General features: G+C 41.9%; 1 protein-coding gene across 1 annotated transcript in view; it reads right to left on the bottom strand.

The window, feature by feature from the left end:
- LOC115194080 (cadherin-23-like) overlaps window positions 1–18,263 on the bottom strand; it is a 752,381-nt gene that overhangs the window by 338,251 nt on the left and 395,867 nt on the right. The window contains exons 10-11 of the mRNA XM_029753428.1: window positions 15,659–15,771; window positions 6,958–7,146 (exon numbers count right to left, since the gene is read on the bottom strand). Coding sequence (XP_029609288.1) covers window positions 6,958–7,146; window positions 15,659–15,771 — 302 coding nt within the window. The remainder of the gene's footprint in view (window positions 1–6,957; window positions 7,147–15,658; window positions 15,772–18,263) is intronic.

Genomic DNA, 18,263 nt, shown 5'->3' with positions numbered 1-18,263 from the left:
AAGCATGTGCGAGCAAGGAGGCCTACAAACATGACTCGGTTACACCAGCTCTGTCAGGAGGAATGGGCCAAAATTCACCCAACTTATTGTGGGAAGCTTGTGGAAGGCTACCTGAAACGTTTGACCAAAGTTAAACAATTTAAAGGCAATGCTTCCAAATACTAATTGAGTGTATGTATACTTCTGACCCACTGGGAATGTGATGAAAGAAATAAAAGCTGAAAGAAATAATTCTCTCTACTATTATTCTGACATGTCCTATTCTTAAAATAAAGTGGTGATCCTAACTGACCTAAGACAGGGAATATTTACTAGGATTAAATGTCAGGAACTGTGAAAAACTGAGTTTAAATGTATTTGGCTGAGGTGTATGTAAACTTCCAACTTCAACTGTATATATATATGTATATATATATACCGTTGAGGCATATATATATGGGAGACAGGCAAATAACTTTCACTGAGCGGTGTAAAAATAGATTGACAGGGGTGAGACAATTCATTGTAAAGTATCTTAATGTTCTTTTGTTGTTAGCAGGTGCACTATCCTTTTGACACTGTGCAGCCAGGTCCCATCTACTTTTTTAGCTCCTCGCAAGTGTGGCTCGTTTTGTGTCTGCTGTGAAGGAATACCACAACAAGTCAACTACTTGATTGATGAAGGCATGTCATCCAGCAAAGGCAGCAGCGCAGTCATAAACTACATGCACCATTTCTTCACCAAGTTGGAGAAACCTGTGTGGACCTGAATTTTAATAACTGCAGTGGCCCAAACAAGAACAAGTTTGTGCTCTGGTGTTGTGCCTGGTGGACAATGCACAAGCTCCACCACAGTCTCGACCTTCACTTCCTGATCAAAGGCCACATCAAGTTTGCCCCGGCTGGTGCTTCGGCCTCATCAAGCAGCCCTTCAGAAAGACCAGAGTGAACACTTTGTCTGAGATGGCTGGTGTTGTGAAGGACAGCACTGTGACAGGGGTCAACATCCCACAGCTGGTTGGACTGGAGGATGGAATGGTGCTGGTGGAAAACTATGGCTGGCAGCAACACCTGACTCCGTACTTCAGGCCACTGTCACAGAACAAGCAGTACCATCACTTCAGGTGAATATGATTTTAATTGCATTGTATGAGGTTATTCTTCTTATCTACACTTGAGAAGTGAATTGTTGTTGTGCAAGGTTGTAATGTGTTTATTTATTTGTGGTTATTTCCTATTTTACAGCTTCAATGCTCTGGGGCCTGGTGTTGTTGTCACCAAGGAGCGTTTGGACTCAGTCAGGATCAGCTTTCAACTGCTGCGCAATGCTGACATCCTTCCTCCAATAGATGGTCTGCCTGTGCAAGCACCACCTTGACTGGATAAAGCTAGACAAACTTATGTTTTTGAGAAAATCAGGGAGTTTTGCAACGAAGAGGACATCCCATGCACTTCACTAAAGTCAAGGGCAGCACAGAAACAGGCTCTCCGAATATAGATTCCCTTGTTCATGTGTGGTTCGGACGGACCAGTCATCAGCACTATCTGCAGAGCCTCTATTCAAATTACTCTCTCCTAAACACACACGCCATACGCCATTGCTGCTACTATTTTTTTAATCCTGCTGCTCAGCCACTTTACCCCTGATTGTATGCATATAACTAACTACCTTGTCTATCACAGATATCATTATTGATATTATTCTTGTACATACTGTATATTATTTTATTTATATTGACACTCTCTGATATTGCTGCTATGAAAGAAATCATTTGGCTGTACAATTTACACCTTCTGTAGAGACCCATCCACTTAGCAAGATATGGCCAGTGTTGTAAAGTGCTTCAGTAAAAATACATGAAAGTACTATTTAAGTGTTTTTGGGGGTATCTGTACTTTACTTTACTATTTAAATTTTTTGCCAACTTTTACTTCACTACATTCCGAAATAAAGTACTTTTTACTCCATACATTTTCCCTGACACCCAAAAGTATTCGTTACATTTGACAGGAAAATTGTAAAATTCCCACACTTATCAAGAGAACATCCCTAATGCATCTGATCTGGCAGACTCACTAAACACAAATGCTTTGTTTGTGTAACGGGTGTCGTGTGTGGAGGACCAAGAAGCAACAGGAAAATGTATACTCATCTTCTTTTTAATTATTGAAGAAGGTGAAACAAACACATATACAATATGAAAACGACACTGAACAGTTCCGTCAGGTGAAGAACACAAAACAGAATACAACTACCCACAAAGGGACAGGTGAAAACAAGCTCCCTAAGTATGACTCTCAATCAGAAACAACGATGTACAGCTGTTCCTGATTGAGAGCCATACCAGGCCAACAAAGAAATACACAACCTAGAATCCTAAAATACCAAAGCAAGAACATACACCAAAAACCCCGGAACACATAAATACAACACCCCTCTACATACACATAACCCCCGAACCACATAAAACAAATACCCCCTGCCACGTCCTGACCAAACTACAATAACAAATAACCCCTATTACTGGTCAGGACGTGACAGTTTGTAAATTATGTCTGAGTGTGCCCCTGGCAGACCCTGTCAATAACAAAAAAAAATGTAATTGTGCCGTCTGGTTTAATATATGGTATTTGAAATTATTTATAATTTTACTTTTGATACTTAAAACCTGTTGGGGATACCCCTTCCCGTTCGGATCCTGTTAACGGGATTGCTTGACAAGATACAATGCGCGAAATTCAAAACAGAATAAATCAAATAATTTAATTTTAAACAATCAACTATCTTACCCCCTTTGAAAGATAAACATCTCCTTAATCTAACCACGTTGTCCTATTTCAAAAAGGCTTTATGGCGAAAGCATAAAGTTAGATTATGTTATGTTTTGTCAATGCAAAGATTGTTATGTTTTGTCAATGCAAATACAGGCGTCACCAAAAGCAGAAAACCAGCTAAAATGATGCACTAACCTTTGACAATCTTCATCAGATGACACTACTAGGACATTATGTTAGACAATACATGCATTTTTTGTTCTATCAAGTTCATATTTATATCCAAAAACAGCATTTTACAGTGGCGGTGAAATTCAGAAAACATTTTCCCTCAAATGCTGCCGGTGAATCAGCGCTACAGTTTACAAAATTACTATTCGAAAACATTGGTAAATTATAATATTGTCATTCAAAGAATTATAGATTAACATCTCGTGAATGCAACCGCATTGCCAGATTTCAAAATAACTTTACTGGGAAATCACACTTTGCAATAAACGAGGTGCTATGCTAAGAAAAATAGGCTAGGTGATACATGTTAGCGCCATCTTGGAACCATCTAAAATCAAATATACTATTGTAAATATTCACTTACCTTTGATTATCTTCATCAGAAGGCACTTCCAGGAATCCCAGGTCCACAACAAATGTAGTTTTGTTCGAAAAAGTTAATAATTTATGTCCCAATAGCTCCTTCTTGTTAGCGCGTTCTGTAGGCTACTCAAAATGTACCGAAAATATATTTACGTTCGTTGAAACATGTCAAACGTTGTATAGCATAAGTCTTTAGGGCCTTTTTCAATCAGAACTTCAATAATATTCAAGGCGGACGATTGCATTGTCTTATAAAACGTTTCGGAAAGAAAGGGTCCCCACACGCATGCGCGTCATAGTAGACATGGCCATCCGCCTATGACCAACTTTCCAGGCCTCTCGTTCGGTCAGTTTTTACAGGAGAACACTCAAACCACTTTGTAAAGACTGTTGACATCTAGTGGAAGCCTTGGGAAGTAAAAAATGAATCCTAACTCACTGTGTGTTTCAATGGCAAAGGTTTGAAGTGATTCCACGCATCAGATTTCCACGTTAAGATTTGTCTCAGGGTTTTGACTGCCATATGAGTTCTGTTATACTCACAGACACCGTTCAAACAGTTTTAGAAACTTTAGAGTGTTTTCTATCCAAATATACTAATTATATGCATATTCTCATTTCTGGGCAAGAGTAGTAAACAGTTTAAATCGGGTATGTTTTTTATCCGGCCGTGCAAATACTGCCCCCTATCCCCAACAGGTTTTAAGTACATTTTAGCAATTCCATTTACTTTTGATAGTTAAGTATTTTTAAATCAAATACTTTTAGACTTTTACTCAAGTAGTATTTTACTGGGTGACTTTTATTTTTACTTGAGTCATTTTCTATTAAGGTATCTTTACTTTTACTCAAGTATGACAATTTAGTACTTTTTCCACCACTGGATGTGGCTGGGGGTTACAGCATTTATTTCACATAACCCATCAATTTAGACAAGTGTGTCTTGGTAAGCGTCATCTAATATTTATAAAATATTTTTATCTGGAACTTTCTGTTTACCTGGAATTTGTCCTTATTGTAGGCTACTACTTTTACCACTTTTAGTCTTAATTGTTACTTCTATGTTTAGCACATGACCTCACATGTGAATCCTTAAAGAGATGGGTGGGGCTGGCTTAAGAGGGTGTGAACCATGCTGAATGGGTGTAGACAAAGGAGAGCTCTGCAGTAGGTACCAAACCATTCAAAGGCCCTTTTCTCAATAGTGAGTTTACAAGTTTATCAACTTTCAAAGCAGAATTACTTTCCCAAATGCGGTATTTGATATACCATGTTGTAGCTCTGAGTCTCTACTTTTATCAAATGTAAAAAAACAAATCAAACATTTTGCTATATAAGACCGATTTGAGCCGGTCGGTCAAAATGTGTTTACATTCCTGTTAGTGAGCATTTCTGCTTTGCCAAGATAATCCATCAACCTGACTAGTGTGCACTGTGTTAAAAGCTCTGAGGAATAACCATTTTTCGACACAATTTGGTGAAAGCCCCAAAGGCTTCAAAAAGCATCGTTTTCCCATCACTAATATATACATGAAGTAAACAACCTCAAACCTAGCTGTAATAAAATAGAGATTTCAGTAGGGAACATCATGCTCCCATTTGTCTCTTACTCATGTGTGAGATTTTTTGTCAGTCTCAAAACTTTAAAAGGGTGCTTACTTATAACCAAAAAGGGTTTTAATGGCTTCTCCACGTGTGGGATCGTCTAAAGGGGGTGGGGGGTCTTTTGACGGGAAAAACTCCTTCTGATTGGCTGGGCCTGGCTCCCCATGGCTGCACCCCTGCCCAGTCGTATGAAATCCATAGATATGGGCCTCGTTATTTCAACTGACTGATGTCTTTATATGAACTATAACTCAGTAAAATCTTTGAAATTGTTGCATGTTGTGTTTATATTTTTGTTCAGTACACATAGCACAATTTGTTTCTGAGTGTGTACGGGCCCCGGTCAAAAGTAATGCTCTATATAGGGACTATGGTGCCATTAGGTACTCAGCACTAGTGATGGACAGGTAGGGAGTGTAGTTAAGCTGGGGGTTGAATAGGGATGGCCCAGTTGGGGCTGCATTCTGATTCATTCTCCGCTGTAAATCTGGTTGAAATCCATCTACTGTAGCTATGTGGCTGTCCTTGATCCCACCCAGCTTACATAGAGAGAAGAATGGAAATAAACCTAAAGGCATCTATTATGGAGAATTCACAGGGGCACTGCTTGTATTGATAGAGGCATGCTTTTGCCTGGGAGGAATTGAGGAAAGTCCGATGGCAACATTCTGTATTTTTTTTAAATGCCATGCACATGTGTGTTATTTTTAGTACATTTCCTCTGCCAACTTCTGCACATGCGCACACAAACGCACACACATGCGCACACACATGCGCACACATTCTCTGACACTCTGACAGCCTCTGGGGACAGAGGGTTGAATAGGGGATAGAGCGCAGTCTGAGAGCTGCACCCCTCTTATCATCTGCCAGGTGTGCCCGTCACCACCTGGTGGAGGAGCTCCCAGCACTCCTATCCATCGCCATGCTGACAAGAGCAAACACACTCCATGGCATGAATAAACAAACCTGCTGCTAAATAGGCCACTATCTCTCCATCAGACACATACTCTATGTCTCTCTCTTTCTCTCTGTCTCTCTCTGCATCTCTCTCTCTCACTCTCTCTCTGCCTCTCACTATCTAACTCTCTCTATCTCTCCCTCAGCCTCTCTCTCACTATCCTCACCCCTTTCTCTCTCTCTTCTTCTCTCTCTCCATCTCAGCTTCCCGCTGTCTGTATGACTGCCCTATTCACTTAACTTCCTGCCAGTACTCCATTAGTTATGCTACTTTCTCTACACCTTCTTCCCTCTTTCCCAACCCCTCTACCTCCCTCTTCTCCTCCTTCTCTCCCTCCTTCTCGTTCTCTCTCCACTTGACTTGCAGTTATCTATCAAATTTCATCCTGGCGGCTGTGGTGCTGGAATCAATCAGAGTTGACTAGCTTTTGGCTTATCTCAACCCGTGGTGATTGATTTTCCTCGTTAGGTATAATTTGATGCTCTATCCCATATCTTCCAAAGCAAATTAAATTGTAGTCTAGTCGAATGGGGCTCCTAGTCTTGGGCTGCTGTGAGTGACCGAGCAAGTGTGTGTGTAAGAAGATTGTCTGTGTGTCTGTTTATGAACGCATGTGTATGTGTGTCTGTGTGTCAGCGCGGCGGGATGTTAGATAGAGCTAATGGGAAGTGGCGGACACATGATGGAAAACTAAAGAGGATGCTGTTGAACAGGGCTGCTTTCCCACTGGGCTGACACACTCACTCAGCACAGCACAATGTCTCCTCTGCAACTACTCACTACTGCTGAAATACACTACATCTGAATCTAGACTGCTGTACTGAGCCAATGCAACAGCTAGGAATGCAAGATTCCATTAAAGTTCCCAAAATTCTCAGGTTTACCAGATATCCTGGTTGGAGGATTCCGGATTTCCTGCTTATTCTGTCCTGATCCCAGGAACTTTCAACCGTGTCAAATAAAGTGTTACCGTTTATTACCGTTTGTTACCATTTGTTGCCATTTATTGTTACAGGCATGCATGCATGGTGATGGTAACCCACCTCATCCTTGTCTTCAGCCTGTATGAAGAGAGGCAGGGCAAAGCCCACCTGGGCCAGCTCGGTGATGTGCACACGGTACTCGGAGCTGTTGAACTTGGGCGCGTTGTCATTCTTGTCAATCAGCAGGATGGTGAAGGTGGTCATCACCGAGGCATCTGACGGTGTACGGTCATCGTTCAACTCTGTGCCCTGAGGGAGGAATGGAGGGGAGAAACGGGGGAGAGAGAGAGAGAGAAAGAGAGAGAGAGAGCGCGCAGAGAGGGAGAGACACAGGGGGAGTATGGGAGGAAGATGGGCAGAGAAGACAGGCGAATAAGTGCAATTCATTTCCAGTGTGAACAAGAGAGTGAATGAGAAAGCGAGAGAGGTGTCATATTGGAGCTGAAATTGTTCTGGTGGAGTGAAAGCAGTAAGCACTCAATGAATGCGTCCAAATGGCACCCTATTCCCTACACTGGGCTTCCGAGTGGCTCAGTGGTCTAAGGCACTGCATCTCAGTGCTAGAGGTGTCCCTAGCGGTCGTGATTGGGAGTCCCATAGGGCGTTTCACAATTTTCCCAGCGTCGTCCGGGTTTGGCCGGAGTAGGCAGTCATTGTAAATAAGAATTTGTTCTTAAAAGGATCGGACCATTCTTTAAAATTTTCGCCTAAAATTACATACCCAAATCTAACTGCCAGTAGCTCAGGACCTGATGCAAGGATATGCATATTCTTGATACTATTTGAAAGGAAACACTTTGAAGTTTGTGTAAGTGTGAAATTAATGTAGGAGAAAATAACCCATTAGATTTGGTAAAAGATAGTACATACAAAAAAACATTTGTATTTATTATTATTATTTTTTCATCATCTTTGAAATGCAAGAGAAAGGCCATAATGTATTATTGCAGTTTAGGTGCAATTTAGATGTGTGTGTAAAGTTTCAGATTGATCCAGTGAAGCATTTCAATACTGGACAATATTTTGTATCAAGTCTGCCCAAATGTGCCGAATTGGTGAAATGATACATAAAGTAAATACAAAAATGATATGGCAATACAAAATGTAAATTTACACACTTCCAGGAATGTCATATATGATGGATCATTAGCTTATACACTAACTTTCGCACATCTAGATGGCTTGGCGGGGTGGGTGTGGAGCCAGACACAGCAGGGGTTAAAACTGAAGAACCCAGTTCCTACATTTGAATATAAAAATGTATTTTATAAAACAAAACTATGCTACATTTTATCTCTGGGATCCTCAGGATGACAAATCAGAGCAAGATTACTGAATGTAAGTACATTATTTTTACCTTCAGAGGTGAATGTATCAAACCAGCTGCCGTGATAAAAGTTTTTGTTGGTGTGCACTCTCCTCAAACAATAGCATGGTATTTTTTCACTGTGATAGCTACTGTAAATTGGACAGTTAGATTAGATTAACAAGACTTTAAGCTTTCTACCCATATAGGACATGCCTATGTCCTGGGAAATGTTCTTGTTACTTATAATGTCATGGTAATCACATTAGCGCACTTTAGCTCAACGTGGGGGGACACCGATCAAGTAGAGGTTAACTGACTTGCCTAATTAATTAAAGGTTAAATTAAAATGTATAAATAGTCTACTACTTTTGACCAGGACCCATAAGGCTCTTTATAGGGATAGGGTCCCATTTGGGATGTAACCAATCTCCTCCAGCTATTTACAGCTGTACCTTTATTGGATCGGGGGGTGGGGCAGAGTGACTCAAAGCAATCATAGAAAGCATCTCTAAGTGCGGGCGCAAAGAGTTCACTGTAGATACACATCAAACACACAATGAGATTTAAGAGAAAATAGTCCCATTACTCTCTCCCTCTCTTTTTTTCTCTTTTTTTTCTCTCTTTCTTTTGCTCTCTCTGTCGATAATGGGAGGAGCGGGGAGATGAAAAGAGGTGAGAGAGGGGAAATAGAAAAGGGTTTTGTCTTTTATTGTAAAAGTGACGGAGCGATGTCGCAGGCAATAGGAATGGTTCAGACAAAAGTGGTGCCTTGTGGGTAATCAGGGTTTTGTGTCGTTTAGAGGCGTGTGACATCCTCTTCCAATAAATATAAATAGTGACACAAGCGATAATACACAGTAAATAACAATAACGAGTGAAAATAACATGGCTATATACAGGGAGAACCAGTCGATCAAATCAAATCAAAGTTGATTTGACATGTGCGCCGGGGTACGAGTTAATTGAGGTAGTTATGTATATATACTGTAGGAAGGGGTAAAATTACTCGGCAAAAGGATAGATAAGAGACAGTAGCAGCATTGTATGTGGTGACTGTGAAAGTGTGTGTGTGTATTGTGTGTGGCATCAGTATGCATGTGTGCTGCATGTTATGTGTGTGGGAGTATGTAGTGTGTGTGTGTGTGTGTGTGTGTGTGTGTTGTGGTGGCTAATTTCTGCATTACCAAATGAGAAGTTACAAACACACCAGTCCGAGTTAAACTACATCTTTAATACTTAAGATACTTTTGCAAAAGCACTTGACCCCCAATAATGCACTCTCTCGAATGAACCATTTAACAAGGTGATTACCCAATGGCTACAGGGATCTTTTATAGCAACGATACACCCCCTTCAACGTACATTGACAAACCACAGATACTTTGTAACAGTTCACAAAGGTTAAGTTTTGTATGACAGATATCCATAAAACACATCAGACAGTAACTGCTATGTCAACAGAGTTCATTGTATAGCCCAGTATCTGGTCTCCTTAGAACCGTCCCTCCCTGGTACGGTATAGAACGAAAACACAATTTCATCCAATGGCATATATTAATTGTCAACTCTAGATACTCCCATCTCAAGCAAACCCTCTCTTGACCCTACTCCTGGACAGGCTCACTGGGGAGTGAGCCTCTAGGCCATATATTATCACAGGATAAGTGCGAGATCTAAGAGAGGACATACAAGGGTCCATTTACTGCCATAATCCTCCCCACAAGAAAGAAAAGGAGGGAGTGACTTGCTCACAGACATTGTGGAGACAAGTCATTGGTTCCCCATTAATCACGCCATCCCTTCACATGGTTTAAGAATAAGTAAAGACACATTCACATATGAAGACAAATCTGACCTCTCCCCTCTTTGGGGCCCAAGTGTCTGAGCCCCAGCTAAGGTAGATGTGCAACAGAAAAGACACCAGAGTCCAATGGACACTTTCTAATGACAAGTATCTCAAATAAGCATATTATACTAATAAAACATCTTAATTATCTATGTTACCCAACTAATTCTGATTCGTCCACGACAGTGTGTGTGTGTGTGTGTGTGTGTGTCTGTGTGTGTGTGTGTGTGTGTGTGTGTGTGTGTGTGTGTGATGTTGTGTCAGTGTACATGTGTGTAGGTAGAGTCATTGCAGGATAGTTAGTGCAAAAAAATGTATGTGTGTGTTGGGGTGTCTTTGTAAGTATGTTTGAGTGTGTGGGTAGAGTCCACAGTGTGGGCATAGAGTCATTGCAGGAGAGTTAGTATAAAGAAGACTCAATGAAGGTAGTCCAGGTAGTCATTTGATGAGCTATTTAGCGGTCTAGATTAGTCTTATGGCTTAGGAGTGGGTCGTGTTGGTTCCAGACTTGGTGCACTGGTATTGCTTGCCATGCTTGCCTTGGGTGGCTGGAGTCTGACACTTTTTTGGGCCTTCTTCTGACACCAGCTGATATAGAGATCCTGTATGGCAGGAAGCTCGGCCCCAGTGATGTAGTGGGCTGTACTCACCACCCTCTGTAGGTGTCTTGCAGTTGCCTTGCGAAGCGATAATGCAGCCAGCCAAGATGCTCTCAATGGTGCAGCTGTAGAACTGAGGGCCCATGCCAAATCTTTTTAGCCTCCTGAGGGGGAAGAGGCGCTGTCGTGCCCTCTTCACAACTGTTTGTGAATCATGTTAATACCTTAGTGATGTTGACACCGAGAGGCTTGAATCTCTCAACCCACTCCAGTACACTCTTAGAAAAAAAGGTGCTATCCAAAATCTTAAAGGTTTCTTTGGCTGTCCCCACAGGAGAACCCTTTGAAGAACCCTTTTTGGTTGCAAGTACAACCCTTTTGATTCCAAGTATAACCCTTTGGAGTTCCATGTACAGTAAAACCCTTTCCTCTTACATCTAGACGTTCCGCTAGCGGAACACCTGCTCCAATAGTCAATGATGGGCGTGGCGCGAATTACAAATTCCTCAAAAATACAAAAACTTCCATTTTTCAAACATATGACTATTTTACACCATTTTAAAGACAAGACTCTCCTTTATCTAACCACACTGTCCGATTTCAAAAAGGCTTTACAACGAAAGCAAAACATTAGATTATGTCAGCAGAGTACCCAGCCAGAAATAATCACACACCCATTTTTCAAGCTAGCATATAATGTCACATAAATCCAAACCACAGCTAAATGCAGCACTAACCTTTGATGATCTTCATCAGATGACACCCCTAGGACATTATGTTATACAATACATGCATGTTTTGTTCAATCAAGTTCATATTTATATCAAAAACCAGCTTTTTACATTAGCATGTGACGTTCAGAACTAGCATACCCACCGAAAACTTCCGGTGAATTTACTAAATTACTCACGATAAACGTTCACAAAAAACATAACTATTATTTTAAGAATTATAGATACAGAACTCCTCTATGCACTCGCTATGTCCGATTTTAAAATAGCTTTTCGGTGAAAGCACATTTTGCAATATTCTCAGTAGATAGCCCAGCCATCACGGCTAGCTATTTTGACACCCACCAAGTTTAGCACTCACCAAAGTCAGATTTACTATAAGAAAAATGTTATTACCTTTGCTGTTCTTCGTCAGAATGCACTCCCAGGACTTCTACTTCAATAACAAATGTTGGTTTGGTCCCAAATAATCCATAGTTATATCCAAACAGTGGCGTTTTGTTCATGCGTTCAAGACACTATCCGAATGGTAAAGAAGGGTGACGAGCCCGACGCATTTCGTGACAAAAAAATTCTAAATATTCCATTACCGTATTTCGAAGCATGTCAACCGCTGTTTAAAATCAATTTTAAACAGGGGATCCCATGCTTTTACTTTCGCTCTCTTTGTATTAAAAAACGATTTCCCTGTCGGAATATTATCGCTTTTTTACGAAAAAATGGCATAAAAATGGATTTTAAACAGCGGTTGACATGCTTCGAAGTACGCTAATGGAATATTTCGAATTTTTTTGTCACAAAACACGTCGGGCGCGTAACCCTTATTTACCCTTTCGGATAGTGTCTTGAACGCACGAACAAAACGCCGCTGTTTGGATATAACTATGGATTATTTTGGACCAAACCAACATTTGTTATTGAAGTAGAAGTCCTGGGAGTGCATTCTGACGAAGATCAGCAAAGGTAATAACATTTTTCTTATAGTAAATCTGACTTTGGTGAGTGCTAAACTTGGTGGGTTTCTAAATAGCTAGCCGTGATGGCTGGGCTATCTACTGAGAATATTGCAAAATGTGTTTTCACCGAAAAGCTATTTTAAAATCGGACATAGCGAGTGCATAGAGGAGTTCTGTATCTATAATTTTTAAAATAATTGTTATGTTTTTTGTGAACGTTTATCGTGAGTAATTTAGTAAATTCACCGGAAGTATGCTAGTTCTGAACGTCACATGCTAATGTAAAAAGCTGGTTTTTGATATAAATATGAACTTGATTGAACAAAACATGCATGTATTGTATAACATAATGTCCTAGGTGTGTCATCTGATGAAGATCATCAAAGGTTAGTGCTGCATTTAGCTGTGGTTTGGATTTATGTGACATTATATGCTAGCTTGAAAAATGGGTGTCTGATTATTTCTGGCTGGGTACTCTGCTGACATAATCTAATGTTTTGCTTTCGTTGTAAAGCCTTTTTGAAATCGGACAGTGTGGTTAGATAAAGGAGAGTCTTGTCTTTAAAATGGTGTAAAATAGTCATATGTTTGAAAAATGGAAGTTTTTGTATTTTTGAGGAATTTGTCATTCACGCCACGCCAATCATTGGCAATTGGAGCAGGTGTTCCGCTAGCGGAACGTCTAGATGTAAGAGGTTTTAATTAACCAGGTGGGACGAGACAAGTCCGGGTTTGATGAGTGAAGGGCATTTGCCAGCAGCAGGTTCAGCAGCAGCTAGAAGGCCGAAGACGCCGAACGCCTGAGCTGGACAGGAGGGGGAGCCAAAGTGAAGGCTGGCGTGACAAAGATGAAGACTACTGTTCACAGTCTGCAGCTGTTTAAGTACTAATAGTCTAGGAAACTCAACTGAAGACGAGAGGGAATGAACATTTCCCTTTCACCACAGTGTGGTACATCTTACGTATCCATTCTAACGACCACTCCAGAACAAAAGAAGCCTACAACTACAAAGTACATAGTGACCTCTGGTGGACAAACCAGAGTCTTACATCTCTCGAACTACTCGCCATAGACGGACAAGTGGTTTCAACAGAGAGATGACAGAAAGCGTAAATTTACATTTCATTTCTAAATCTAAATGAGCAGTTGTTAGGGTGCTACATATCCACATTTACGGTGAGTGTGTTTTCCCAATGTATTTACGATAATTCCACTCACTTTGTCTCTCCCGCTCTATATTTCCCCACACCATTTCCATCGTCTAACAAGCCATCATATCGGGTTAGTTCACAAGGGACTGTTTCATTGCATTATGTTAGTAATCAATAATCTGTACTGTGTGTGTGTTTATGTATTTCTGTGTGATTATTTAGTTAGTTAGTGAATAAATAATTAAGCTAATTTGTGTATTGCTGAATCATCACTTAGGCTAGGGTTCGTGCAGATTTACGAGGCCAACAACGTTCAGAATGAGACTGATGAGGTAATAATACATTAATAAGTGACTGTATCTACAGATGTTAATATATCTTGAAAGAGTTTAATTCGGGAGATAGTAACTTGTTAAATATGTTATCCCATGGTGCCACAAGTTATTAATGAGTTAATTGTTACATATTAATTGAATCATGTAATAATTAAACGTAGTTCATTGATTTGATAAAATAACATTAATCACATTAATGATAGTGACGTCACGACAAGTTCTATCACAGTCGTGTCGTCAGCAAACTTGATGATGGTGTTGGAGTCGTGCGCGGCCACGCAGTCATGGTTAAACAGGGAGTACAGGAGGGGACTAAGCACACACCACTGAGGGGTCGCCATGTTGAGGGTCAGCCTGGCGGATGTGTTGTTGCCTACCCTCATCCCTGGGGGCGGCCCGTCAGGAAGTCCAGGATCCAATTGCAGAGGGAGGTGTTCAGCCCCAGGGTCCTGAGCTTGGTGATGAGCTTGGAGCGGACTATGGTGTTGAATGCTGAGCTCCACACACTCAAAACTGTTTGTATCCCAAATGGCACCCTATTCCTTATAGTGCCGTATGGGCCCTGGTCAAAAGTAATGCACTGTAAAGAGAATAGGCTGCCCTTTTGGATGCAACCACTATCTAAGCTGGACTAAAGTTGGGGAAATAGTTTTATTACTACAGTACTCAGAACCAATAAAGACACCAAAGAAAAGGGAAGGAAAATCACCATATTATAAACTTACATAAATGTACCAATCTACAAAAATACATTTTTATTTTGGTCTATGAATTTTCTCCTAGTTCGCTGTAATGGTTGATTTCAATCAAGAATAACGATTGAGGTGGGAGGGGTATATTATCAAATAAGATGTGATGGAATTCCCTGTTTGCATTATTATACTAATGCTCTTAGATAAATGGTTCTAAACGGTTCGCTGTTTCTACCTGGAACAATGTAAAGGGTACTTCTACAGGGATAAGCCGAATAACCCTTTATGGTTTTAGTTAGCACCTTTTTTTCTAAGAGTGTACACACTCATACACACACTCTCAACGTGCAACTCTCACACACGCACACACACACCTATTTGTGTGTCTAAACCAGACTAAAGGTTCTGGTAGAAAGCAGTCATCAAGATTCACTCTGAGAAAACTGTCTTTTAACCAAAAATCTCTCCACCTCTTCCCCCTCTCCCATTGCCACACTAAAATTAATTTCATGCCCCCTCTCTCAAACTGTGGGAACCATTTGGTGAGGAGAGGAGGAGAGGAAGCAGAGAAGTGTAAGTAAGGAGATGAAGCGGCCAGGGGTGAGAAGGAAAGACTCACCAGGGGTGAGAAGGAAAGAATGCACTGAATTGAGAGAGAAAGAGAGGGACAGTGAGAGAGACTTCTCACGGCTCAGTGGAGGGATATTCGGAATCTACATCTGGCTCAGAAAGACAAAGATGAAGAGGGAGAGAAGGAGCAAATAATCTCCAAAGCATTGGCCTGGCAGGACTCCATCAACATTAAGAACATCTTCCATTCCTTCATCCTCCCAGGTTGCTCCCAAGGAAGTCTAACTGTTCTCTAAACATGAGGATCTCAGCAGGGCCCTGTCATAATAAGCCTTAGGGTGGGGTGTGAAAATGCACACCTGGAAGATTATACCTCACATCCCAATGCCTTGAATTAAGTACTGATGATGTATTCTATACTGTACCAGCATACAGGATGTCTTAATTCAAAATGTGCGTACTGTATGTGACTGGGAAGGTTTACAACTAAAGAAAATGTAGAGTGGTGGTGTAGCTATATGTTCAGTTTAGGTCTCTCATCACTCCCAGGCCTAAACACAAACAGACAGACCTTGACGGTGAAAGTGAATCCGGATGAGTAGAGGGGATTCTCTCTGTCCAGCTGTCCATTTACCGTCAGGGAGCCACTGATGTAGTCCAGAGCAAAGATACTGTTGGTATTGCCTGGAGGGATGAGAGGAGAGGGGGAGAGAGGGAAAGGATGGAAGAGAGGAGGGGGTATTAGAAGTTGAGAGAGGGGGAGGAGAGAAAGAGAGAGAGAGAGAAGAAGGGGAGAGAGAGTCAGTGATCCTCATCTCTCCGACTAAGGTCTGTAGCGGTCATGAGATTTTGTCAGCCGGTGATTGTCATTGAAATAACTGCTGGTCTCATGGTAATTGACTATTAATTAACATCAACACATTCAGCATCTACGTCTTCTATGCATAGCCTACAAGCCACTGATGCGGACCGTTGGAACATCTACATATTAAAAAGTTGAAAAATCAATTTAATATAGTAAGAACAATTAAATTGAACATAGCTGAGTAAAATAGAAAGGATATTTTCCCCCAAACTATTTGAGGGAGTACGCATCTGTGGCTATTCTTTGTTGAGTGTTTACCAAAGAAACAGGTCCTCCTATATGTTCAATTTAGAGTTATTTATGCAACTTTAGTTGTGATACAAACATTAGGCTATATGTTTAGATTTCTAATACATTCTAAGGCGGCAGGATGCAACGAATTTTGATTTCAAAAAGTTGCATGAAAGGGAAGTACTCTGCTCTGTTTCTAGCGCAGGCTGCACACATTTCATCAGTCTCTCATTCACAATTTGACAAGCACTTGTGTCACATCCTGATCTATTTCACCTTTCTTTGTGCTTGTCTCCACCCCCCTCCATGTGTCGCCCACCTTGCCCATTGTCCCCAGTGTATATATACCTGTGTTCTCTGTTTGTCTGTTGCCAGTTCATTTTGTTCGTCAAGCCTACCAGCATTTTTCTCCTTGCTCCTGTCTGTCTCTAGTTTTCTCGGATTTGACCATTCTGCCTGCCCTAACCCTGAGCCTGCCTGCCATTCTGTACCTTGTCACATCACAATGGATTATTGACATCTGCCTGCCCTGACCCTGAGACTGCCTGCCGTTTCTGTACCTTTTGGACTCCGATCTGGATTACTGACTTCTGCCTGCCCATGACCTGTTGTTCTAGTAAAAAACTTTTGTTACTTCGACATTTTCTGCATCTGGGTCTTCCCTAAAATGTGATCATACGAACTGACCATGACTGACCTAGTAGATTCGGACAAGCTCCGCAATGCCATCTCCTTACAAGGAGCCACCATTGAAAGGGACAAGGAGTTGATTCATGGTCTCGTGGAAGGGTTCCAGACCTTGGCCGAACGCCATGATCGAGCGTTGAACACATTGCTGGACCAATTCCATGGGTTGTCTGTTAGGCAGCCTCCCATGACGGTAACCTCACAGCCCCTCAGTAACCTGGCTGTTAGCAAGGCTGTCTCCCCAGCTTCCCCGGTTTCCTGGGAACCCTGCTTACCTCCCCCTGAACGCTTCAATGGAGATTTGGGCACCTTTCGGCGTTTATCACTCAGCGTTCCCTCATCATCAAGCTTCAGCCCTCCTCCTTCCCCTCGGACTGCTCTAAGATAGTGTATCTCATCACACAATGTCCGGGAGGGCTCTTGCCTAGGCTACGAAAGTATGGGAACAACAGTAGGCCGTATGCTTCGGTCTGGAGGAGTTTGTGGTGGATGTAAAGTTTCCGATGCTCCATTGTCCTAGAGAGAGGCTGCCGGGAAGTTACTCCAGCTTCGGCGAGACTCCCGCAGTGTGGCAGACTATGTGGTGGATTTCCACACATTGGCAGCTGACAGTGACTGGAACCCGGAAACGCTGTTCGACATGTTCCTGAGTTACAGTGGAAGTAAAGAATGAGCTTATAACCCGGGAACTACCGACGGATCTTGACTCACTCATTGCCTTGACCATTTGGATTGATGGGCGACTACGGGAACGAAGGAAGGAGATGAGATTTGATTTCACTCGCCTGCCCAAGGATTCCAACTTCCCTCTGAGGCATCCCGGAAGTCCCTGACAGCTCCGTTGCCGAGAGGACCCAAGGCTACCCGAGTTTCCCCGAAGTCTGCCGATTCACCTCTTCCCGAGCAAATGCAACTAGGCAGAGCTAGGCTGTCTCCAACCAAACAGCTATACAGGCTTCACACAAAGAGTTGACTGTATTTCGTCTCTACCTGTCCAAAAAATACCAGGCTCACTGGTAGGAGCGAGTACTCTGATGGGCCATATGGAGAACTTTTCCTATCCCCTTACTCGCACCCCTTTTCATGTTATTTTTCTCTGGGAACCAATCGGAATCTCTCCGTGTACTCATCGTCTCTGGGGCCGATGAGAGCTTTATGGACGCTACCCTGGCATCTGAGCTGGGCATCGCCACTCAGCCCCTCTCCATTCCCATGGACGTTAGAGTGCTGGACGGGCACTCTATAGGCCGGGTCACCCACAATACCACCCCCACCAACCTACGTGTGTCAGGGAACAACAGCGAGACGATCCAATTCCTGCTCATTAACCTGTTAGGGTATAGGGGGCAGTATTTTCACGGCTGGATAAAAAAATGTACCCGATTTAATCTGG

This window comes from Salmo trutta, chromosome 5, assembly GCF_901001165.1.
Source record: "Salmo trutta chromosome 5, fSalTru1.1, whole genome shotgun sequence".
NCBI classification, from domain to species: Eukaryota; Metazoa; Chordata; class Actinopteri; order Salmoniformes; family Salmonidae; genus Salmo; species Salmo trutta.
Note: the sequence above shows the minus strand (reverse complement) of the source record. Positions and strands in the feature narration are given on the sequence as shown.